General features: G+C 43.4%; 1 protein-coding gene across 1 annotated transcript; it reads right to left on the bottom strand.

Moving 5' to 3' along the window:
• Positions 1-410: 410 nt before the first annotated feature.
• Positions 411-26,121, bottom strand: eppk1 (epiplakin 1). Its single transcript, XM_029844518.1, has 3 exons — positions 25,989-26,121; positions 23,843-23,913; positions 411-22,102 (listed from the first exon to the last, which is right to left on the bottom strand). Exon 3 carries the CDS (start codon positions 22,086-22,088, stop codon positions 573-575), a length of 21,516 nt encoding a protein of 7,171 aa, XP_029700378.1. The 5' UTR covers positions 22,089-22,102; positions 23,843-23,913; positions 25,989-26,121; the 3' UTR covers positions 411-572.
• Between the last annotated feature and the right edge of the window lie 547 nt (positions 26,122-26,668).

The raw sequence follows: 26,668 nt of genomic DNA, 5'->3' as shown, positions 1-26,668 counted from the left end.
GGGGGGGGAGGAGGAGAGAAGGGAGGGAGGGGGGAGGGGAGGAGAGAAGGGGGGGAGGAGGAGAGAAGGGGGGGAGAGGGAGGAGGGGGAAGGGAGGAAAACTTTTATATCAAAGGAGGACGAGAAATCACAATTAGATGCTTGCAGGATGAATCCAATCAAACATGAATTTTTGAAATTTCATTGTAAAATTACTAAATGTCAAACTTGTGAGACCACAGTTTTTGAAAAAGATATTCAGTTTTAATTCATATTTACGACATTAAAAAAATTCACAGATCAAAGGATAGTAAATTAGCAGATACACACAGTAAGAAAATTGCAATGATTCACATTTAAAGCATTTAAGAAAAAAAGGCAATATTCATGAAACAAAAAAGGAAACAAAAAAATGTGATGGTGAAAAAGACTTGTAAAAAATATTTTTATTCAGCTTTCATTTTGATTCAGATTTGCAAGGGCAGGAAACTAAGACATGTGGCAGAATCTGTAACGCATCAGTCAATAAGGTTTAAATATGTGTTACTCTTTTTCTGTTGGGATCAAAAAAGCCCTTTGAATCATCATCAGCATTAGAACGTATGTGTGTCTGTAAAAGTCGATGATGAAGACGTCGTAGTGGACTGAATGATAGTCAGGATGATTTCCAAAAACTGATCAATGTTGATGGAGCCGGATTTGTACCGTTGCACAAGATCTCTCCTCTTTTCCTCAGTGATATATTTGGAGTACAGGAGATCCCATAGTGACACTACTGTTCCCTGGTATTTTCCTCCTGCCCTTGTTGTTGTTGTAGATTTTAGAACAAGCTTTGTAGCTTCATCAACAAAGAAATAAACCTCACCTTTTCTAACAATGACCAGTAGGCTAAGACCCGTGGCGGGATCTGTGACACATCTCTCGACCAGCTGGAGGTAGGTGAGGTTCTCCTGAGTGTTGGGATCAAAGAAACCTTTGGTATCGTCATCTGGATCAGACAGAATCTGGTTCATTTCTTCGTCAAAGTATCCTCTTGCATAAGCCACTTGTACAGGAACTCTGTGACTGTGTACTGGGTCAATGATGCCACCTGTGGCGATTTGGGCTTCAAGAAGTCGAATTCCATGATCTTTGACAATGAGGTCTTTTTTCAAGGCCTGGAACAAAGAAATTGTGTTTCCTGTGTAAGGATCTTTGTACCCAGTAACAGCTCTTTCTGCTGAAAGCAGTTTGTTTTTCCATTCCTGGCCAACAACACCTTGAGCAGCAGCTTCTTCCACCGAAAGTTTCTTGTTCTCTACTGGGTCAATGACAAATCCTGTGGCAGCTTGGGCCTCCAGAAGAACCAGAGAAGTTCCAGGGGTTAGCAGGCCTCTGCGTTTGGCTTCATAGATACTCAGGGTCTCTTTGGTGGACTGCAGGTACACCCCGGCAATGCTGTTAGTCCCCTCCAGGTACTTGCGCACGCTGTGCATTTCGCTAACTTCAGTCACAGTGACTTTCCCAGCGCTCAGATCTTTAAAGAGGGTCTCATCAATAATTTTGGACTCCAGCAACTCAGTAACTGTGACATCCTTTCTGATGCCATGGAATGTTTGAATGTTAGTTGTATCGGTAACTGTAGTGATTGTAGCTCTTGCCGTGCTGCTGTCTCCTTTGATTTCTGGCTGTGTGTCTGTAAAAGTCGATGATGAAGAGGTCGTAGTGGACTGAATGATAGTCAGGATGATTTCCAAAAACTGATCAATGTTGATGGAGCCGGATTTGTACCGTTGCACAAGATCTCTCCTCTTTTCCTCAGTGATATATTTGGAGTACAGGAGATCCCATAGTGACACTACTGTTCCCTGGTATTTTCCTCCTGCCCTTGTTGTTGTTGTAGATTTTAGAACAAGCTTTGTAGCTTCATCAACAAAGAAATAAACCTCACCTTTTCTAACAATGACCAGTAGGCTAAGACCCGTGGCGGGATCTGTGACACATCTCTCGACCAGCTGGAGGTAGGTGAGGTTCTCCTGAGTGTTGGGATCAAAGAAACCTTTGGTATCGTCATCTGGATCAGACAGAATCTGGTTCATTTCTTCGTCAAAGTATCCTCTTGCATAAGCCACTTGTACAGGAACTCTGTGACTGTGTACTGGGTCAATGATGCCACCTGTGGCGATTTGGGCTTCAAGAAGTCGAATTCCATGATCTTTGACAATGAGGTCTTTTTTCAAGGCCTGGAACAAAGAAATTGTGTTTCCTGTGTAAGGATCTTTGTACCCAGTAACAGCTCTTTCTGCTGAAAGCAGTTTGTTTTTCCATTCCTGGCCAACAACACCTTGAGCAGCAGCTTCTTCCACCGAAAGTTTCTTGTTCTCTACTGGGTCAATGACAAATCCTGTGGCAGCTTGGGCCTCCAGAAGAACCAGAGAAGTTCCAGGGGTTAGCAGGCCTCTGCGTTTGGCTTCATAGATACTCAGGGTCTCTTTGGTGGACTGCAGGTACACCCCGGCAATGCTGTTAGTCCCCTCCAGGTACTTGCGCACGCTGTGCATTTCGCTAACTTCAGTCACAGTGACTTTCCCAGCGCTCAGATCTTTAAAGAGGGTCTCATCAATAATTTTGGACTCCAGCAACTCAGTAACTGTGACATCCTTTCTGATGCCATGGAATGTTTGAATGTTAGTTGTATCGGTAACTGTAGTGATCGTAGCTCTTGCCGTGCTGCTGTCTCCTTTGATTTCTGGCTGTGTGTCTGTAAAAGTCGATGATGAAGAGGTCGTAGTGGACTGAATGATAGTCAGGATGATTTCCAAAAACTGATCAATGTTGATGGAGCCGGATTTGTACCGTTGCACAAGATCTCTCCTCTTTTCCTCAGTGATATATTTGGAGTACAGGAGATCCCATAGTGACACTACTGTTCCCTGGTATTTTCCTCCTGCCCTTGTTGTTGTTGTAGATTTTAGAACAAGCTTTGTAGCTTCATCAACAAAGAAATAAACCTCACCTTTTCTAACAATGACCAGTAGGCTAAGACCCGTGGAGGGATCTGTGACACATCTCTCGACCAGCTGGAGGTAGGTGAGGTTCTCCTGAGTGTTGGGATCAAAGAAACCTTTGGTATCGTCATCTGGATCAGACAGAATCTGGTTCATTTCTTCGTCAAAGTATCCTCTTGCATAAGCCACTTGTACAGGAACTCTGTGACTGTGTACTGGGTCAATGATGCCACCTGTGGCGATTTGGGCTTCAAGAAGTCGAATTCCATGATCTTTGACAATGAGGTCTTTTTTCAAGGCCTGGAACAAAGAAATTGTGTTTCCTGTGTAAGGATCTTTGTACCCAGTAACAGCTCTTTCTGCTGAAAGCAGTTTGTTTTTCCATTCCTGGCCAACAACACCTTGAGCAGCAGCTTCTTCCACCGAAAGTTTCTTGTTCTCTACTGGGTCAATGACAAATCCTGTGGCAGCTTGGGCCTCCAGAAGAACCAGAGAAGTTCCAGGGGTTAGCAGGCCTCTGCGTTTGGCTTCATAGATACTCAGGGTCTCTTTGGTGGACTGCAGGTACACCCCAGCAATGCTGTTAGTCCCCTCCAGGTACTTGCGCACGCTGTGCATTTCGCTAACTTCAGTCACAGTGACTTTCCCAGCGCTCAGATCTTTAAAGAGGGTCTCATCAATAATTTTGGACTCCAGCAACTCAGTAACTGTGACATCCTTTCTGATGCCATGGAATGTTTGAATGTTAGTTGTATCGGTAACTGTAGTGATCGTAGCTCTTGCCGTGCTGCTGTCTCCTTTGATTTCTGGCTGTGTGTCTGTAAAAGTCGATGATGAAGAGGTCGTAGTGGACTGAATGATAGTCAGGATGATTTCCAAAAACTGATCAATGTTGATGGAGCCGGATTTGTACCGTTGCACAAGATCTCTCCTCTTTTCCTCAGTGATATATTTGGAGTACAGGAGATCCCATAGTGACACTACTGTTCCCTGGTATTTTCCTCCTGCCCTTGTTGTTGTTGTAGATTTTAGAACAAGCTTTGTAGCTTCATCAACAAAGAAATAAACCTCACCTTTTCTAACAATGACCAGTAGGCTAAGACCCGTGGCGGGATCTGTGACACATCTCTCGACCAGCTGGAGGTAGGTGAGGTTCTCCTGAGTGTTGGGATCAAAGAAACCTTTGGTATCGTCATCTGGATCAGACAGAATCTGGTTCATTTCTTCGTCAAAGTATCCTCTTGCATAAGCCACTTGTACAGGAACTCTGTGACTGTGTACTGGGTCAATGATGCCACCTGTGGCGATTTGGGCTTCAAGAAGTCGAATTCCATGATCTTTGACAATGAGGTCTTTTTTCAAGGCCTGGAACAAAGAAATTGTGTTTCCTGTGTAAGGATCTTTGTACCCAGTAACAGCTCTTTCTGCTGAAAGCAGTTTGTTTTTCCATTCCTGGCCAACAACACCTTGAGCAGCAGCTTCTTCCACCGAAAGTTTCTTGTTCTCTACTGGGTCAATGACAAATCCTGTGGCAGCTTGGGCCTCCAGAAGAACCAGAGAAGTTCCAGGGGTTAGCAGGCCTCTGCGTTTGGCTTCATAGATACTCAGGGTCTCTTTGGTGGACTGCAGGTACACCCCGGCAATGCTGTTAGTCCCCTCCAGGTACTTGCGCACGCTGTGCATTTCGCTAACTTCAGTCACAGTGACTTTCCCAGCGCTCAGATCTTTAAAGAGGGTCTCATCAATAATTTTGGACTCCAGCAACTCAGTAACTGTGACATCCTTTCTGATGCCATGGAATGTTTGAATGTTAGTTGTATCGGTAACTGTAGTGATCGTAGCTCTTGCCGTGCTGCTGTCTCCTTTGATTTCTGGCTGTGTGTCTGTAAAAGTCGATGATGAAGAGGTCGTAGTGGACTGAATGATAGTCAGGATGATTTCCAAAAACTGATCAATGTTGATGGAGCCGGATTTGTACCGTTGCACAAGATCTCTCCTCTTTTCCTCAGTGATATATTTGGAGTACAGGAGATCCCATAGTGACACTACTGTTCCCTGGTATTTTCCTCCTGCCCTTGTTGTTGTTGTAGATTTTAGAACAAGCTTTGTAGCTTCATCAACAAAGAAATAAACCTCACCTTTTCTAACAATGACCAGTAGGCTAAGACCCGTGGCGGGATCTGTGACACATCTCTCGACCAGCTGGAGGTAGGTGAGGTTCTCCTGAGTGTTGGGATCAAAGAAACCTTTGGTATCGTCATCTGGATCAGACAGAATCTGGTTCATTTCTTCGTCAAAGTATCCTCTTGCATAAGCCACTTGTACAGGAACTCTGTGACTGTGTACTGGGTCAATGATGCCACCTGTGGCGATTTGGGCTTCAAGAAGTCGAATTCCATGATCTTTGACAATGAGGTCTTTTTTCAAGGCCTGGAACAAAGAAATTGTGTTTCCTGTGTAAGGATCTTTGTACCCAGTAACAGCTCTTTCTGCTGAAAGCAGTTTGTTTTTCCATTCCTGGCCAACAACACCTTGAGCAGCAGCTTCTTCCACTGAAAGTTTCTTGTTCTCTACTGGGTCAATGACAAATCCTGTGGCAGCTTGGGCCTCCAGAAGAACCAGAGAAGTTCCAGGGGTTAGCAGGCCTCTGCGTTTGGCTTCATAGATACTCAGGGTCTCTTTGGTGGACTGCAGGTACACCCCGGCAATGCTGTTAGTCCCCTCCAGGTACTTGCGCACGCTGTGCATTTCGCTAACTTCAGTCACAGTGACTTTCCCAGCGCTCAGATCTTTAAAGAGGGTCTCATCAATAATTTTGGACTCCAGCAACTCAGTAACTGTGACATCCTTTCTGATGCCATGGAATGTTTGAATGTTAGTTGTATCGGTAACTGTAGTGATCGTAGCTCTTGCCGTGCTGCTGTCTCCTTTGATTTCTGGCTGTGTGTCTGTAAAAGTCGATGATGAAGAGGTCGTAGTGGACTGAATGATAGTCAGGATGATTTCCAAAAACTGATCAATGTTGATGGAGCCGGATTTGTACCGTTGCACAAGATCTCTCCTCTTTTCCTCAGTGATATATTTGGAGTACAGGAGATCCCATAGTGACACTACTGTTCCCTGGTATTTTCCTCCTGCCCTTGTTGTTGTTGTAGATTTTAGAACAAGCTTTGTAGCTTCATCAACAAAGAAATAAACCTCACCTTTTCTAACAATGACCAGTAGGCTAAGACCCGTGGCGGGATCTGTGACACATCTCTCGACCAGCTGGAGGTAGGTGAGGTTCTCCTGAGTGTTGGGATCAAAGAAACCTTTGGTATCGTCATCTGGATCAGACAGAATCTGGTTCATTTCTTCGTCAAAGTATCCTCTTGCATAAGCCACTTGTACAGGAACTCTGTGACTGTGTACTGGGTCAATGATGCCACCTGTGGCGATTTGGGCTTCAAGAAGTCGAATTCCATGATCTTTGACAATGAGGTCTTTTTTCAAGGCCTGGAACAAAGAAATTGTGTTTCCTGTGTAAGGATCTTTGTACCCAGTAACAGCTCTTTCTGCTGAAAGCAGTTTGTTTTTCCATTCCTGGCCAACAACACCTTGAGCAGCAGCTTCTTCCACCGAAAGTTTCTTGTTCTCTACTGGGTCAATGACAAATCCTGTGGCAGCTTGGGCCTCCAGAAGAACCAGAGAAGTTCCAGGGGTTAGCAGGCCTCTGCGTTTGGCTTCATAGATACTCAGGGTCTCTTTGGTGGACTGCAGGTACACCCCGGCAATGCTGTTAGTCCCCTCCAGGTACTTGCGCACGCTGTGCATTTCGCTAACTTCAGTCACAGTGACTTTCCCAGCGCTCAGATCTTTAAAGAGGGTCTCATCAATAATTTTGGACTCCAGCAACTCAGTAACTGTGACATCCTTTCTGATGCCATGGAATGTTTGAATGTTAGTTGTATCGGTAACTGTAGTGATTGTAGCTCTTGCCGTGCTGTTGTCTCCTTTGATTTCTGGCTGTGTGTCTGTAAAGGTCGATGATGAAGAGGTCGTAGTGGACTGAATGATAGTCAGGATGATTTCCAAAAACTGATCAATGTTGATGGAGCCGGATTTGTACCGTTGCACAAGATCTCTCCTCTTTTCCTCAGTGATATATTTGGAGTACAGTAGATCCCATAGTGACACTACTGTTCCCTGGTATTTTCCTCCTGCCCTTGTTGTTGTTGTAGATTTTAGAACAAGCTTTGTAGCTTCATCAACAAAGAAATAAACCTCACCTTTTCTAACAATGACCAGTAGGCTAAGACCCGTGGAGGGATCTGTGACACATCTCTCGACCAGCTGGAGGTAGGTGAGGTTCTCCTGAGTGTTGGGATCAAAGAAACCTTTGGTATCGTCATCTGGATCAGACAGAATCTGGTTCATTTCTTCGTCAAAGTATCCTCTTGCATAAGCCACTTGTACAGGAACTCTGTGACTGTGTACTGGGTCAATGATGCCACCTGTGGCGATTTGGGCTTCAAGAAGTCGAATTCCATGATCTTTGACAATGAGGTCTTTTTTCAAGGCCTGGAACAAAGAAATTGTGTTTCCTGTGTAAGGATCTTTGTACCCAGTAACAGCTCTTTCTGCTGAAAGCAGTTTGTTTTTCCATTCCTGGCCAACAACACCTTGAGCAGCAGCTTCTTCCACTGAAAGTTTCTTGTTCTCTACTGGGTCAATGACAAATCCTGTGGCAGCTTGGGCCTCCAGAAGAACCAGAGAAGTTCCAGGGGTTAGCAGGCCTCTGCGTTTGGCTTCATAGATACTCAGGGTCTCTTTGGTGGACTGCAGGTACACCCCGGCAATGCTGTTAGTCCCCTCCAGGTACTTGCGCACGCTGTGCATTTCGCTAACTTCAGTCACAGTGACTTTCCCAGCGCTCAGATCTTTAAAGAGGGTCTCATCAATAATTTTGGACTCCAGCAACTCAGTAACTGTGACATCCTTTCTGATGCCATGGAATGTTTGAATGTTAGTTGTATCGGTAACTGTAGTGATCGTAGCTCTTGCCGTGCTGCTGTCTCCTTTGATTTCTGGCTGTGTGTCTGTAAAAGTCGATGATGAAGAGGTCGTAGTGGACTGAATGATAGTCAGGATGATTTCCAAAAACTGATCAATGTTGATGGAGCCGGATTTGTACCGTTGCACAAGATCTCTCCTCTTTTCCTCAGTGATATATTTGGAGTACAGGAGATCCCATAGTGACACTACTGTTCCCTGGTATTTTCCTCCTGCCCTTGTTGTTGTTGTAGATTTTAGAACAAGCTTTGTAGCTTCATCAACAAAGAAATAAACCTCACCTTTTCTAACAATGACCAGTAGGCTAAGACCCGTGGCGGGATCTGTGACACATCTCTCGACCAGCTGGAGGTAGGTGAGGTTCTCCTGAGTGTTGGGATCAAAGAAACCTTTTGTATCGTCATCTGGATCAGACAGAATCTGGTTCATTTCTTCGTCAAAGTATCCTCTTGCATAAGCCACTTGTACAGGAACTCTGTGACTGTGTACTGGGTCAATGATGCCACCTGTGGCGATTTGGGCTTCAAGAAGTCGAATTCCATGATCTTTGACAATGAGGTCTTTTTTCAAGGCCTGGAACAAAGAAATTGTGTTTCCTGTGTAAGGATCTTTGTACCCAGTAACAGCTCTTTCTGCTGAAAGCAGTTTGTTTTTCCATTCCTGGCCAACAACACCTTGAGCAGCAGCTTCTTCCACCGAAAGTTTCTTGTTCTCTACTGGGTCAATGACAAATCCTGTGGCAGCTTGGGCCTCCAGAAGAACCAGAGAAGTTCCAGGGGTTAGCAGGCCTCTGCGTTTGGCTTCATAGATACTCAGGGTCTCTTTGGTGGACTGCAGGTACACCCCGGCAATGCTGTTAGTCCCCTCCAGGTACTTGCGCACGCTGTGCATTTCGCTAACTTCAGTCACAGTGACTTTCCCAGCGCTCAGATCTTTAAAGAGGGTCTCATCAATAATTTTGGACTCCAGCAACTCAGTAACTGTGACATCCTTTCTGATGCCATGGAATGTTTGAATGTTAGTTGTATCGGTAACTGTAGTGATTGTAGCTCTTGCCGTGCTGCTGTCTCCTTTGATTTCTGGCTGTGTGTCTGTAAAGGTCGATGATGAAGAGGTCGTAGTGGACTGAATGATAGTCAGGATGATTTCCAAAAACTGATCAATGTTGATGGAGCCGGATTTGTACCGTTGCACAAGATCTCTCCTCTTTTCCTCAGTGATATATTTGGAGTACAGTAGATCCCATAGTGACACTACTGTTCCCTGGTATTTTCCTCCTGCCCTTGTTGTTGTTGTAGATTTTAGAACAAGCTTTGTAGCTTCATCAACAAAGAAATAAACCTCACCTTTTCTAACAATGACCAGTAGGCTAAGACCCGTGGAGGGATCTGTGACACATCTCTCGACCAGCTGGAGGTAGGTGAGGTTCTCCTGAGTGTTGGGATCAAAGAAACCTTTGGTATCGTCATCTGGATCAGACAGAATCTGGTTCATTTCTTCGTCAAAGTATCCTCTTGCATAAGCCACTTGTACAGGAACTCTGTGACTGTGTACTGGGTCAATGATGCCACCTGTGGCGATTTGGGCTTCAAGAAGTCGAATTCCATGATCTTTGACAATGAGGTCTTTTTTCAAGGCCTGGAACAAAGAAATTGTGTTTCCTGTGTAAGGATCTTTGTACCCAGTAACAGCTCTTTCTGCTGAAAGCAGTTTGTTTTTCCATTCCTGGCCAACAACACCTTGAGCAGCAGCTTCTTCCACTGAAAGTTTCTTGTTCTCTACTGGGTCAATGACAAATCCTGTGGCAGCTTGGGCCTCCAGAAGAACCAGAGAAGTTCCAGGGGTTAGCAGGCCTCTGCGTTTGGCTTCATAGATACTCAGGGTCTCTTTGGTGGACTGCAGGTACACCCCGGCAATGCTGTTAGTCCCCTCCAGGTACTTGCGCACGCTGTGCATTTCGCTAACTTCAGTCACAGTGACTTTCCCAGCGCTCAGATCTTTAAAGAGGGTCTCATCAATAATTTTGGACTCCAGCAACTCAGTAACTGTGACATCCTTTCTGATGCCATGGAATGTTTGAATGTTAGTTGTATCGGTAACTGTAGTGATCGTAGCTCTTGCCGTGCTGCTGTCTCCTTTGATTTCTGGCTGTGTGTCTGTAAAAGTCGATGATGAAGAGGTCGTAGTGGACTGAATGATAGTCAGGATGATTTCCAAAAACTGATCAATGTTGATGGAGCCGGATTTGTACCGTTGCACAAGATCTCTCCTCTTTTCCTCAGTGATATATTTGGAGTACAGTAGATCCCATAGTGACACTACTGTTCCCTGGTATTTTCCTCCTGCCCTTGTTGTTGTTGTAGATTTTAGAACAAGCTTTGTAGCTTCATCAACAAAGAAATAAACCTCACCTTTTCTAACAATGACCAGTAGGCTAAGACCCGTGGAGGGATCTGTGACACATCTCTCGACCAGCTGGAGGTAGGTGAGGTTCTCCTGAGTGTTGGGATCAAAGAAACCTTTGGTATCGTCATCTGGATCAGACAGAATCTGGTTCATTTCTTCGTCAAAGTATCCTCTTGCATAAGCCACTTGTACAGGAACTCTGTGACTGTGTACTGGGTCAATGATGCCACCTGTGGCGATTTGGGCTTCAAGAAGTCGAATTCCATGATCTTTGACAATGAGGTCTTTTTTCAAGGCCTGGAACAAAGAAATTGTGTTTCCTGTGTAAGGATCTTTGTACCCAGTAACAGCTCTTTCTGCTGAAAGCAGTTTGTTTTTCCATTCCTGGCCAACAACACCTTGAGCAGCAGCTTCTTCCACTGAAAGTTTCTTGTTCTCTACTGGGTCAATGACAAATCCTGTGGCAGCTTGGGCCTCCAGAAGAACCAGAGAAGTTCCAGGGGTTAGCAGGCCTCTGCGTTTGGCTTCATAGATACTCAGGGTCTCTTTGGTGGACTGCAGGTACACCCCGGCAATGCTGTTAGTCCCCTCCAGGTACTTGCGCACGCTGTGCATTTCGCTAACTTCAGTCACAGTGACTTTCCCAGCGCTCAGATCTTTAAAGAGGGTCTCATCAATAATTTTGGACTCCAGCAACTCAGTAACTGTGACATCCTTTCTGATGCCATGGAATGTTTGAATGTTAGTTGTATCGGTAACTGTAGTGATCGTAGCTCTTGCCGTGCTGCTGTCTCCTTTGATTTCTGGCTGTGTGTCTGTAAAAGTCGATGATGAAGAGGTCGTAGTGGACTGAATGATAGTCAGGATGATTTCCAAAAACTGATCAATGTTGATGGAGCCGGATTTGTACCGTTGCACAAGATCTCTCCTCTTTTCCTCAGTGATATATTTGGAGTACAGTAGATCCCATAGTGACACTACTGTTCCCTGGTATTTTCCTCCTGCCCTTGTTGTTGTTGTAGATTTTAGAACAAGCTTTGTAGCTTCATCAACAAAGAAATAAACCTCACCTTTTCTAACAATGACCAGTAGGCTAAGACCCGTGGCGGGATCTGTGACACATCTCTCGACCAGCTGGAGGTAGGTGAGGTTCTCCTGAGTGTTGGGATCAAAGAAACCTTTGGTATCGTCATCTGGATCAGACAGAATCTGGTTCATTTCTTCGTCAAAGTATCCTCTTGCATAAGCCACTTGTACAGGAACTCTGTGACTGTGTACTGGGTCAATGATGCCACCTGTGGCGATTTGGGCTTCAAGAAGTCGAATTCCATGATCTTTGACAATGAGGTCTTTTTTCAAGGCCTGGAACAAAGAAATTGTGTTTCCTGTGTAAGGATCTTTGTACCCAGTAACAGCTCTTTCTGCTGAAAGCAGTTTGTTTTTCCATTCCTGGCCAACAACACCTTGAGCAGCAGCTTCTTCCACTGAAAGTTTCTTGTTCTCTACTGGGTCAATGACAAATCCTGTGGCAGCTTGGGCCTCCAGAAGAACCAGAGAAGTTCCAGGGGTTAGCAGGCCTCTGCGTTTGGCTTCATAGATACTCAGGGTCTCTTTGGTGGACTGCAGGTACACCCCGGCAATGCTGTTAGTCCCCTCCAGGTACTTGCGCACGCTGTGCATTTCGCTAACTTCAGTCACAGTGACTTTCCCAGCGCTCAGATCTTTAAAGAGGGTCTCATCAATAATTTTGGACTCCAGCAACTCAGTAACTGTGACATCCTTTCTGATGCCATGGAATGTTTGAATGTTAGTTGTATCGGTAACTGTAGTGATCGTAGCTCTTGCCGTGCTGCTGTCTCCTTTGATTTCTGGCTGTGTGTCTGTAAAAGTCGATGATGAAGAGGTCGTAGTGGACTGAATGATAGTCAGGATGATTTCCAAAAACTGATCAATGTTGATGGAGCCGGATTTGTACCGTTGCACAAGATCTCTCCTCTTTTCCTCAGTGATATATTTGGAGTACAGTAGATCCCATAGTGACACTACTGTTCCCTGGTATTTTCCTCCTGCCCTTGTTGTTGTTGTAGATTTTAGAACAAGCTTTGTAGCTTCATCAACAAAGAAATAAACCTCACCTTTTCTAACAATGACCAGTAGGCTAAGACCCGTGGCGGGATCTGTGACACATCTCTCGACCAGCTGGAGGTAGGTGAGGTTCTCCTGAGTGTTGGGATCAAAGAAACCTTTGGTATCGTCATCTGGATCAGACAGAATCTGGTTCATTTCTTCGTCAAAGTATCCTCTTGCATAAGCCACTTGTACAGGAACTCTGTGACTGTGTACTGGGTCAATGATGCCACCTGTGGCGATTTGGGCTTCAAGAAGTCGAATTCCATGATCTTTGACAATGAGGTCTTTTTTCAAGGCCTGGAACAAAGAAATTGTGTTTCCTGTGTAAGGATCTTTGTACCCAGTAACAGCTCTTTCTGCTGAAAGCAGTTTGTTTTTCCATTCCTGGCCAACAACACCTTGAGCAGCAGCTTCTTCCACTGAAAGTTTCTTGTTCTCTACTGGGTCAATGACAAATCCTGTGGCAGCTTGGGCCTCCAGAAGAACCAGAGAAGTTCCAGGGGTTAGCAGGCCTCTGCGTTTGGCTTCATAGATACTCAGGGTCTCTTTGGTGGACTGCAGGTACACCCCGGCAATGCTGTTAGTCCCCTCCAGGTACTTGCGCACGCTGTGCATTTCGCTAACTTCAGTCACAGTGACTTTCCCAGCGCTCAGATCTTTAAAGAGGGTCTCATCAATAATTTTGGACTCCAGCAACTCAGTAACTGTGACATCCTTTCTGATGCCATGGAATGTTTGAATGTTAGTTGTATCGGTAACTGTAGTGATCGTAGCTCTTGCCGTGCTGCTGTCTCCTTTGATTTCTGGCTGTGTGTCTGTAAAAGTCGATGATGAAGAGGTCGTAGTGGACTGAATGATAGTCAGGATGATTTCCAAAAACTGATCAATGTTGATGGAGCCGGATTTGTACCGTTGCACAAGATCTCTCCTCTTTTCCTCAGTGATATATTTGGAGTACAGGAGATCCCATAGTGACACTACTGTTCCCTGGTATTTTCCTCCTGCCCTTGTTGTTGTTGTAGATTTTAGAACAAGCTTTGTAGCTTCATCAACAAAGAAATAAACCTCACCTTTTCTAACAATGACCAGTAGGCTAAGACCCGTGGCGGGATCTGTGACACATCTCTCGACCAGCTGGAGGTAGGTGAGGTTCTCCTGAGTGTTGGGATCAAAGAAACCTTTGGTATCGTCATCTGGATCAGACAGAATCTGGTTCATTTCTTCGTCAAAGTATCCTCTTGCATAAGCCACTTGTACAGGAACTCTGTGACTGTGTACTGGGTCAATGATGCCACCTGTGGCGATTTGGGCTTCAAGAAGTCGAATTCCATGATCTTTGACAATGAGGTCTTTTTTCAAGGCCTGGAACAAAGAAATTGTGTTTCCTGTGTAAGGATCTTTGTACCCAGTAACAGCTCTTTCTGCTGAAAGCAGTTTGTTTTTCCATTCCTGGCCAACAACACCTTGAGCAGCAGCTTCTTCCACTGAAAGTTTCTTGTTCTCTACTGGGTCAATGACAAATCCTGTGGCAGCTTGGGCCTCCAGAAGAACCAGAGAAGTTCCAGGGGTTAGCAGGCCTCTGCGTTTGGCTTCATAGATACTCAGGGTCTCTTTGGTGGACTGCAGGTACACCCCGGCAATGCTGTTAGTCCCCTCCAGGTACTTGCGCACGCTGTGCATTTCGCTAACTTCAGTCACAGTGACTTTCCCAGCGCTCAGATCTTTAAAGAGGGTCTCATCAATAATTTTGGACTCCAGCAACTCAGTAACTGTGACATCCTTTCTGATGCCATGGAATGTTTGAATGTTAGTTGTATCGGTAACTGTAGTGATCGTAGCTCTTGCCGTGCTGCTGTCTCCTTTGATTTCTGGCTGTGTGTCTGTAAAAGTCGATGATGAAGAGGTCGTAGTGGACTGAATGATAGTCAGGATGATTTCCAAAAACTGATCAATGTTGATGGAGCCGGATTTGTACCGTTGCACAAGATCTCTCCTCTTTTCCTCAGTGATATATTTGGAGTACAGGAGATCCCATAGTGACACTACTGTTCCCTGGTATTTTCCTCCTGCCCTTGTTGTTGTTGTAGATTTTAGAACAAGCTTTGTAGCTTCATCAACAAAGAAATAAACCTCACCTTTTCTAACAATGACCAGTAGGCTAAGACCCGTGGCGGGATCTGTGACACATCTCTCGACCAGCTGGAGGTAGGTGAGGTTCTCCTGAGTGTTGGGATCAAAGAAACCTTTGGTATCGTCATCTGGATCAGACAGAATCTGGTTCATTTCTTCGTCAAAGTATCCTCTTGCATAAGCCACTTGTACAGGAACTCTGTGACTGTGTACTGGGTCAATGATGCCACCTGTGGCGATTTGGGCTTCAAGAAGTCGAATTCCATGATCTTTGACAATGAGGTCTTTTTTCAAGGCCTGGAACAAAGAAATTGTGTTTCCTGTGTAAGGATCTTTGTACCCAGTAACAGCTCTTTCTGCTGAAAGCAGTTTGTTTTTCCATTCCTGGCCAACAACACCTTGAGCAGCAGCTTCTTCCACTGAAAGTTTCTTGTTCTCTACTGGGTCAATGACAAATCCTGTGGCAGCTTGGGCCTCCAGAAGAACCAGAGAAGTTCCAGGGGTTAGCAGGCCTCTGCGTTTGGCTTCATAGATACTCAGGGTCTCTTTGGTGGACTGCAGGTACACCCCGGCAATGCTGTTAGTCCCCTCCAGGTACTTGCGCACGCTGTGCATTTCGCTAACTTCAGTCACAGTGACTTTCCCAGCGCTCAGATCTTTAAAGAGGGTCTCATCAATAATTTTGGACTCCAGCAACTCAGTAACTGTGACATCCTTTCTGATGCCATGGAATGTTTGAATGTTAGTTGTATCGGTAACTGTAGTGATCGTAGCTCTTGCCGTGCTGCTGTCTCCTTTGATTTCTGGCTGTGTGTCTGTAAAAGTCGATGATGAAGAGGTCGTAGTGGACTGAATGATAGTCAGGATGATTTCCAAAAACTGATCAATGTTGATGGAGCCGGATTTGTACCGTTGCACAAGATCTCTCCTCTTTTCCTCAGTGATATATTTGGAGTACAGGAGATCCCATAGTGACACTACTGTTCCCTGGTATTTTCCTCCTGCCCTTGTTGTTGTTGTAGATTTTAGAACAAGCTTTGTAGCTTCATCAACAAAGAAATAAACCTCACCTTTTCTAACAATGACCAGTAGGCTAAGACCCGTGGCGGGATCTGTGACACATCTCTCGACCAGCTGGAGGTAGGTGAGGTTCTCCTGAGTGTTGGGATCAAAGAAACCTTTGGTATCGTCATCTGGATCAGACAGAATCTGGTTCATTTCTTCGTCAAAGTATCCTCTTGCATAAGCCACTTGTACAGGAACTCTGTGACTGTGTACTGGGTCAATGATGCCACCTGTGGCGATTTGGGCTTCAAGAAGTCGAATTCCATGATCTTTGACAATGAGGTCTTTTTTCAAGGCCTGGAACAAAGAAATTGTGTTTCCTGTGTAAGGATCTTTGTACCCAGTAACAGCTCTTTCTGCTGAAAGCAGTTTGTTTTTCCATTCCTGGCCAACAACACCTTGAGCAGCAGCTTCTTCCACCGAAAGTTTCTTGTTCTCTACTGGGTCAATGACAAATCCTGTGGCAGCTTGGGCCTCCAGAAGAACCAGAGAAGTTCCAGGGGTTAGCAGGCCTCTGCGTTTGGCTTCATAGATACTCAGGGTCTCTTTGGTGGACTGCAGGTACACCCCGGCAATGCTGTTAGTCCCCTCCAGGTACTTGCGCACGCTGTGCATTTCGCTAACTTCAGTCACAGTGACTTTCCCAGCGCTCAGATCTTTAAAGAGGGTCTCATCAATAATTTTGGACTCCAGCAACTCAGTAACTGTGACATCCTTTCTGATGCCATGGAATGTTTGAATGTTAGTTGTATCGGTAACTGTAGTGATTGTAGCTCTTGCCGTGCTGCTGTCTCCTTTGATTTCTGGCTGTGTGTCTGTAAAAGTCGATGATGAAGAGGTCGTAGTGGACTGAATGATAGTCAGGATGATTTCCAAAAACTGATCAATGTTGATGGAGCCGGATTTGTACCGTTGCACAAGATCTCTCCTCTTTTCCTCAGTGATATATTTGGAGTACAGGAGATCCCATAGTGACACTACTGTTCCCTGGTATTTTCCTCCTGCCCTTGTTGTTGTTGTAGATTTTAGAACAAGCTTTGTAGCTTCATCAACAAAGAAATAAACCTCACCTTTTCTAACAATGACCAGTAGGCTAAGACCCGTGGCGGGATCTGTGACACATCTCTCGACCAGCTGGAGGTAGGTGAGGTTCTCCTGAGTGTTGGGATCAAAGAAACCTTTGGTATCGTCATCTGGATCAGACAGAATCTGGTTCATTTCTTCGTCAAAGTATCCTCTTGCATAAGCCACTTGTACAGGAACTCTGTGACTGTGTACTGGGTCAATGATGCCACCTGTGGCGATTTGGGCTTCAAGAAGTCGAATTCCATGATCTTTGACAATGAGGTCTTTTTTCAAGGCCTGGAACAAAGAAATTGTGTTTCCTGTGTAAGGATCTTTGTACCCAGTAACAGCTCTTTCTGCTGAAAGCAGTTTGTTTTTCCATTCCTGGCCAACAACACCTTGGGTGACAGCTTCTTCCACTGAAAGTTTCTTGTTGTTCACAGGGTCAATGACAAATCCTGTGGCAGCCTGTGCCTCTAACAAAACCAGGCTTGTCCCAGGAGTCAGAAGACCTTTGGCTTTGGCTTCATAGATACTCATCACTTTCTTTGTTGATTCAACTTTTACACCAGATATACAGTTTGTTGCTCCAAGGTACTTTTGGATTGATTCCATTTTGCTCACATTTTCTTCTGTTACTTTCCCTTCAATAATCTTTGTGAAAAGGTCCTTTGAAATAATCTTTGACTCATACAACTCACTGGCTGAAACTTGTTTTCTCAGTCCTTTGAACTTTCTTTCTTTTGATGATACTTCTGTAATGATTACTGTAATTATTTCAATGATCTCATCTAATTTCATGTCTCCCATTTTGTATTGTTGCAAAAGCTGCTCCCTTTTTTGTTTTGAGATGTACTCAGACAGAAAAATTTCCCATAAAGTCACTTCTTTGTTTTTAAACTTTCCAACATTCATTGTGAGTGTTTTCTTCTTGAATGCCTGCTCTATTGCTTCATCAGTTCGGAACACACAGGTTTCTTCTTTGTGCAGGGGTAAAAGTAGTAGCCCAGTTTGAGGATCTCTCTCACAGCACTTGATTAGGTCATGGTAAGAAATGTTTTCTTTGGTATTTGGATCATAAAATCCTTTTGACTCATCTGTAGGATCTAACACCATTTTCCTTATTTCCTCGTCAATGTAGCCTTTTTTAATGGCTACTTCAATCGGCAATCTGAGACTTTGGTTTGGGTCGATTACACCACCAGTTGCAATCTGTACCTCAAGAAGACGAATGCCATGTTTTCTTTCAATCAGCTTTTCTGTCATGGCTTCATACAATGAAATTTTTGCATCTGTATATGGATCTTTATAGCCAGTAGCAGCTCGTTCAGCTAATAGAAGGGGCTCATGCATTTCTGGTCCAAATATTTTCTCTTTTGCTGCTTCTTCAACAGAGTGAAACTTGTATTTACTTGGATCGATTATCCAACCCGTAGCAGCCTGTGCCTCCAAAAGTAACAATGCATTACCATGTGTCAATAGATCTTCTTTTTTGGCTTCATTTATGCTCATTATTTTCTGAGATGGATACACCTTAACTCCAGCAATGCTTCCTGTCCCCTTTATATATCTGTTCACCTGGTGATTTTGAGCTAATGCATCCAAATTGAGCTCTCCATCTTTCACCTTTCTGTATGTGTCAGTATCAATAATATGGTAATCCAGTAGCTTCTCTATGGAAACCGGCTTTCGCAGGCCCATTACTGATTTGGAAGTTTTACTTTTCTCCAATTCATTAATGGTAGAAACCACTAGTGTGATTATGGTTTCTATGGTTACCTTCCTTGTTCTGTATTTTTCCAAAATTTCAAGACACTGGTCCTCGGTGAAGTACCCAGAGTGAATCAATTCCCACAGGGAAAAAGCTTTTTCTATATTTCCAACAGTTATGCTCACAGAAGTCCTTGTAAACGTTTGTTTAATCTCTGTCTCAGGATACATTTGTATCCCTGTTCCCTCAGATTTTCTTGTTTCGTTCAGTGGGAAGAGAAGCAGTCCAGTTTTCTGATCCTTGATGCATCTACTCAACATTTCCATATATGTTAAATTGTCTTGTGTTTTAGGGTCGAAAAAGCCTTTTGTGTCATCATTTGGGTCCAGAAGGATTTGATTAAGCTCTTCATCAAAAAAGCCTTTTCTATATGCAACCTCAAGGGGTAAATGAAGACATTTGAAAGGATCGATAATACCACCAGTTGCAATTTGAGCCTCAAGTAAACGAATGGCATGTTTTTTGACTATTAGGTCCTTTTTCAAGGCATGGAAAAGAGAGATCTTTTGATTAGTGTATGGATCTGTGTAACCAGTTACTGCTTTCTCTGCAGAGAGAAGATTTTCATACAGCTGTGGGCCAATTAGATTTGCTTTTAGAGCTTCCTCCACTGTAAGCTTTTTGTTTTTCAAAGGATCAACTATAGAGCCTGTAGCTGCTTGTGCTTCAAGAAGACAAAGGGCAGTGCCCGGTGTGAGAATGCCCATTTTCTGAGCTTCATAAATGCTTAGTGTTTGATTTGATGGTTGCAGTATCACTCCAGCCACACAACTTTTTCCTTTTAGGTAAACTTTCACACTGTCCATTTCCATCACATCAGTGGTTGTGATCTTTCCACTGATCAAATCGTTGTATGTTTTTTCATCCAAGATTTCAAGTTCTAAAAGGTCCAATACAGAGATTTCTCCTCTAACACCTTTAAAGGTGAGTTCTTTTTGCTGTTTAATATCTTTGCACTCAATGATCTTTACAACTGTGACAATAAGTTGGTCAGTCGTTATTTTCCTGGACATGAAGAGCCTGAACAACTCCTGCCTTTTGTCCTCAGTGAGATATTCAGAGTTGATGAGCTCCCATAGTGACGTGTGCTTGTCTTTGAATCTGCCGTACCCAACAGAAACCGTTAATGCTTCAAATCTTCCTCTAATATTATCTATGTTAATCTTCCTTTTGTTTTTAAGTGGTAAGAGACACAGACCAGTACCAGGATCAGTGACACATCTGGCTATAAGCTGTAAATACGTAAGATTTTCAAAGGTGTTGGGGTCAAAAAATCCTTTGGTGTCATCACTTGGATCATTCAGGATCTGGTTCATTTCTTCATTAAAGTATCCTCTCTTATAGGCCACGTGGACAGGAATGCGGTGACTGTTGACTGGGTCTATAATGCCACCAGTGGCAACTTGTGCCTCCAAGAGTCGAATTCCATGTTCTTTAAGAATGAGATCTTTTTGCATAGCCTGAAACAAAGAAATTATTTTGCCATCATATGGATCTTTATATCCAGTGACTGCTTTTTCAGCTGAGCGCAGCTTCTGACAGACATCAGCTCCTACAATCTTAGCTTTGACAGCATCATCCACTGAAAACTTTCTGTTTCCCACTGGGTCAATAATAAATCCTGTTGCTGCCTGTGCCTCCAGTAAAACCAGGGCAGTTCCTGGCATCAGCAAACCTTTTTGCCTGGCCTGGTAGATGGTCATGATTTGAGAATCCGGAAGCAAAATACCTGCAATACTGTCTTTCCCTTTTAGGTACATGTTGATGTTTTCATCATCTGTCACCTCCTGTACTGATATTTTTCCCTTTCTCAGATCCTCCAGGACCTTTTGACTCATTATATCTGCCTCAACAAGTTGATTAGCAGTGACCGTTTCTCTGATGCCTTCAAATATCACTTTTGTTTTTTCTACAGACTTATCAATCATTTCCACAACCATGGTCATGATTGCTTTGATGCTGGACTTGCCTTCTCTGTATCGTTGAATGATGTCTCTCCTCTGCTGTTCATTGAAGTATTCTGACATGAGAAGTTCCCACAAAGATGCTTCCACGCCCATATACTTCCCACATGTCATTTTTCCTTTTTCCTTTTTGAAGACCATTTTTGTTTTGTAGTCAATGAAGTTATCATTCAGTCTGTTGGACTTGTCAAGAAGAGGAAGGAGGCACAATCCAGTGATGGGGTCAATAACACATCTTTCCATTAGCTGAAGATAAGTTAGGTTGTCTTGTGTGTTTGGATCAAAAAATCCTTTCGTGTCATCACTTGAATCCTGCAGTATTCTTTTCATTTCTTCATTGAAATAACCTCTCTTGAAGGCCACCTCTATGGGAACTCGGTGACTGTTTATTGGGTCTATTATGCCCCCAGTAGCAATTTGTGCCTCTAGAAGGCGGATCCCATGGTCCTTCACAATGAGGTCTTTTGTCAATGCTTGAAATAAAGATATAGTTTCACCTGAATATGGGTCTTTGTAACCAGTTACTGCTCTTTCAGAAGATTGCAGCTTTGCATGATATTCTGGGCCAATAACTCCATTTTTGATCGCCTCATCTACGGTAAACTTTTTATTTTCTATGGGATCAATTATGTATCCAGTTGCTGCTTGGGCCTCCAGGAGAACAAGTGCTGTACCGGGCATCAGTAAACCCTCCTTCATAGCTTGATAAATGCTCATTTTTTCATTGGATGACATCACAGCAATACCAGCAATACTGCCTTTACCTTCCAGATATTCTCTCACAGTCTCAATTAACATCACATCCTGCATTGTTGTGTCTCCATTCTGTAGATCATCATATATTTTTTTATCAATAATCTTTGATTCAAGGAGCTGAGTGGAGGAAATACCTCTTCGCAGACCTTTAAAAGCGACACAAACTGGAAGGAGCAACAGGCCTGTTTCAGACTCCAGAGTGGATGCTTTTAAAAGGCTCATATAGTCAAGATTTTCTTGTGTGTTGGGATTATAATACACACTGAGCTCTGATATCTGGTTGGTAAGCAGATCCTTTTCATAGTAGCCTTTTTGAATTGCAGATTCAAGTGAAATATTTGTTTTTTCAACAGGATCAAACAGGCCATATGTTGCTATCTGTGCCTCTAGGAGCCTCAGTCCATAATCTTGTGGGATTAAGTCTTTTTGCATAGCTTGGTAGACAGATATCTTTTGTTTAGTGTAGGGGTCTGTATAGCCTGAGATTGCTTTCTCTGCAATGAGGAGTTTCTCTTTTAACTCTGGTCCCACGACCCCTTCTTTGATAGCATCAGCTATGGTAAATATGCAATTTCTTATTGGGTCTATGATGCCCACTGTAGCAGCTTGTGCTTCAAGCAGAGCTAGTGCTGTGCCTGGTTTAAGAAGATGTTTTTTCATGGCATCATATATTGATAACTTCTCCTTTGTCTTCTCCAGCAATATTCCAGCCAAAGGACTGTGAAGGTTTGTGTGAGAGCGACCAGTTTTCTTCACCCCAGTGTATTGATTAATGGAGTCCATCTTGGCCTAGGAAGCTGCATGACAGAGAGACAGTACAGTAACTAGCTGAAATATTACGTCTAAAATAAAATGGCTTTCTATTTCCAATGAGGTCTTAATATACTGAATAATCAAAATTACATCAATGCTAAAATGGCTATTTTGCACGCACATGTTTCCTTTTAGAACTTTAGACTTTTCACTTCCCGGGTGACAGCCTGGCCTTTCTGGACTGTGCTGTCAAGATCACTGAGGACAGAAACCTCACCTATGAAGTCTACAGGAAACCTACACATACCGACCAGTACCTCCAGTTTGACTCTCACCACCCACTGGAACACAAGCTGGGAGTGATCAGAACTCTCCAACACCGGGCCAGAGAAATACCCACCACATCCCAAGGCAGGAAGAAGGATCAGGACCACATTAAGACAGCTCTCAAAACATGTGGCTACCCAGACTGGGCCTTCACCAAAACCTCAAGAAAGCGAGACCCCAGCAAAGGAGAGGAGGAGAGAAACAAACGCCGCAGTGTTTCCATCCCCGACCTGTCCGGGGTCTCTGAGAAGTTTAGGAGGATCCTCCAGAAACACGACATACCGGTTCATTTCAAACCCAGCAACACTCTCAGACAGAGGCTGGTCCACCCAAAGGACAAGACACCAAGACCCAAACAAAGTCATGTTGTTTATGCTGTGCAGCACCAGGAGGAACGTGAGGAACATTGGGGAAACCAAACAACCTCTCCACAGAAGAACGGCACAACACAGACGTGCCACCTCTTCAGGTCAGGACTCAGCAGGTCCACCTACTCCTAAAGGAGAGTGGGCACTCCTCCAGGACAGCCAAGTACGGATACTGGCCAGAGAAGACCGCTGGTCTGAGAGGGGGGTCAAGGAAGCATCCATGTTAAATTGGAGAAACCATCCTTAAACAGAGGTGGTGGCCTGAGGCACTTCCTGTCACCCACATACAATGCAGTCCTCCAGTCCTTCCACCAACAAAACAAACATTCACACCATTCCAGGAGACCCAGTGACTCATCACCATGTGACCCAGCAGACAAAGGGGAGACATCTCAACAGAAACTAGGTGAACGACCCGACCAACGACCCTGCTAACGACTCTCAGGTGACCACCCAGATCATTAGCATGCAAATGGTCCACAGGGGCTATATATTTTCAAGCTCTCTCCCCAGCGATTTCAGAACTGAAGAAGCCTTCTGGATAGAAGGAGGAACGTCTTCAAGAGAAGAAACAGTCCAGTTGACAGAGAAAACTACCTTGGAGAACAAAGTTGTATCCTACTCATCAAGATGGAGGAAATATTTTAATGTCTTATTTTGTGGCTGGGTTTATCCACTAAAAGTGGCAATATCGCGAGATCGTTCACACATTCCTTCACTTCTGCCTGTCGGAGCCCCCCCCCCCCCCCCCCCCCACACACACACACACACACACACACACCCCACACACACACACATACACACATACATGAACGAGAGAAACGCACAGTGGACTGGCTATAGTATATATTTTTAAAAGTCTTATGATAACTTTGTAAATGTAGTATACCTCAAAATCTGCAACAATGCTGACATACTTTTTGATGTATGGTGTTTAAAAAACCACCTCTAAATGTGAGTAGACAATAGCTGAGAAAGTACAGCATATGATAATGATTTCTGTTTGCTACAGGAAGTTTTCTGGAACTTTCTTTGGTTAAATAAATAAAATGAGTATTTAAATGCAAACCATCACTTGGCAGAACTTACTTGGCAGCCAGAAACCCAGGACAAAGGCCAAGGACAGTTTTCTGTCGTCAGAGCTCGGGACGTATGAAAGTCTGAAATAATAAGCAGAAATGTATGAGTTTTATCTATTATCCCTTTCTAGCCATTACAATACCGACAAAAATACTGTAAAAGACCATTATTTCAATAATTACATACACACAGTATATAGAAGGCTCTAATTATTGCAAAATTCAGGAAAAAAGACAATGTATGACTAAACTTAATCCTTGAGCTACCATAAAGGCAAGAAAAGCTCATTCCTAAATTCAAAATCTCTTATCAAATCCTATTATGTCTTATTTTTTCCACAGCATTTTCCATTTCTAATATAGAACCAATGCTATAGATTTATTAACTGCAAGATTGTTACTGTTAACATATTACAGTTCAGCATTATAACATGTGATTTCCATATAATCAATGAATCAACAAATTGAATCATACAATTTAAATTGACTTGATACATACAGGAAAATCATTGATATAAGATTTTGCAAAAAGAAAAAAGTATGGGGGCAAATGTTAAAAGCAGGTTAGGGTTAAAATAGGTTAGGGTTAGTTATTGAGCTCCAATCCCTAACCCTATTAGGTTAGGGTTAGTTATTGAGCTCCAATCCCTAACCCTATTAGGTTAGGGTTAGTTATTGAGCTACAATCCCTAACCCTAATAGGTTAGGGTTAGTTATTGAGCTCCAATCCCTAACCCTAATAGGTTAGGGTTAGTTATTGAGCTACAATCCCTAACCCTAATAGGTTAGGGTTAGTTATTGAGCTACAATCCCTAACCCTAACCCACTGATGAAGCATGTCACCCTCTGGTGTGAACTTAACGCTCTCAGGAAAAAAGGCTGTGAAGGCAGGTGTAAGGGAACATTGACAGTCACTTTCTTTTTCTTCTTCTTCTCTATTTTCCCCTTCTAAAAACATGATCTTTCAAATGTTTTAGCGAATGTTTCAGTGAGACTGTAAATGCTGTCATACGCATTCTTTATGCACCAAAGGTGAGACGTGACTGCTATGAAGTCCTGGCCTGCTTATCTGAAGCAGCTTCCTTCTGTTTGTCCAACAGCAGCAGAAATGCAGGACTACGTTATCTCTGTGTGTAACAGCTATTTCATACAGTACACCCACTTCATAAATGTTTTTTTAAGATGTTAAATAACCATTCAAGATTTATCACAGCCTGTTGATCTCCTTATCATCATTCTGCATCCAATAATATGCAATATTATATTACTGCCCTTAAAGGGAATGAAAAGGTCCCTTTGTATTGTTTACAGACTATATTTAGTATCTAATTTAAATGAATACAGTTGATTTTAGAGCAGGTGTCAGCTGTAATATGTAAACATTTAAACTCTGATGTAAAAATTTAAACTGGCCTTAATATATATAAGAATATACAAGTGTTAAAAAAACCTTTAAAATGCTGATTTGTAATGTAAGCATACGTTCACATAATTCAGGTCACAGTTAAATGAAGCACCATGACAAACTCTTTCTTCACATTAAAATTTGAATCAAGTTTTTCCGGAGATATAACATGCAAATGTCACAGAGCTCCCTGAGATAAAGGTTTTTACTGAAGTGGCCCATCATGTATTTAGGAATGAAGAACACATTCACAGATGAGAATATAAATGAAAATTCAAAGGCGAACCCTATATTGACTTTCTCCTGTCACCTTTGGGTCACACGGAGGACTTTCGTTATTGCGTAACATCCATGATGTTGAAGGGTTCACATCTGCTGACACATCTGTCTACTCCTGCTGTGTATCAGGGACTGGGAATGAAAATGACATCACAGAGAAACCCACTGTTGAGGCTTATTGGGAATTACATCACAGTGAAACCTTGGTGTAGCAAAGGTGGCCAAAGGTGATCATGGAGCAATGTTTGCTTTGTCCTTTTAAGAGAAGGGTGTTGGCCGGCGGCCGGCTTTAGCTTATCTGCTCTCAGCATAAAAATGTGCAACAAGAGTCGAGTTCTTAGCCATTTTCTGATTCGACTTCAGTTTCACTCAAAAGGCAGCTTTTCACACCAGAATCCATTTTTAAAACAGAGATAACACAGAAATGGAACCTGTGAATCTCATGTCATCACTAAGGTTTCCATCATCTTACCGGTTCAGTTCTGGGTTTCCTGTCCGTCCACCCGGTGCCGGTCCGTGCAGCTGGTGTGAGGTAATTGGGACTTTCCGACACTGCAACACCTCAGACCGAGACCTGTTTGCTCCAGTCAGATATATAGCCGTGAAGTCACACCCCCACGAGGTTGGGCCTCTTTTCCCCGGCAGGAGTTCCTTTGAACCGTATATGGGAATGTTGGACATTTCTGGGAACTTCCTCAGAATTTATCCATTGTGTTCGTTAACAATAGCAGCTAAATTTGCATCTGTTACTCTGATTTATCAGAGATCTTATTTACAGATTATTCTGGCCCAACACAGGGGACATTTTTGGTTTGTTCTTTCTTTATGGATGAATAGCAAAGCAGAGAACCTTTTGCATACTTAAAAGGAAACCCGATGCAGATTATCTTCCTTATCTGGCCAGTTAGAAAGAAAAGCTTTATCCGGTTTGGTGGGATTCCCGCCCCAACTGTTCCAAACACAACAGGTTGGAGGAGGGAGTTCCCTGATCAACTCTATCAGGATGGAAAAACTTTAAGATTAAGATGTACTTTATTCATCCCCATAGGGAAACTGAACTGTAGTAGCAGCCTATACAAAGTGTAGAAACAGAATAAATAAATACAGATAAGATTAGAACGTTATAAGCAGATATACATAAATATAGAATAA

The sequence above is a fragment of the Takifugu rubripes genome, chromosome 12, assembly GCF_901000725.2.
Source record: "Takifugu rubripes chromosome 12, fTakRub1.2, whole genome shotgun sequence".
In the NCBI taxonomy this organism is placed as follows: Eukaryota; Metazoa; Chordata; class Actinopteri; order Tetraodontiformes; family Tetraodontidae; genus Takifugu; species Takifugu rubripes.
This window is presented reverse-complemented; position numbering and strand designations above follow the sequence as displayed.

Excerpts from the sequence above, each read along its gene's own strand:
- eppk1 (XM_029844518.1), bottom strand. The coding sequence starts at position 22,088 with ATGGACTCCATTAATCAATACACTGGGGTGAAGAAAACTGGTCGCTCT.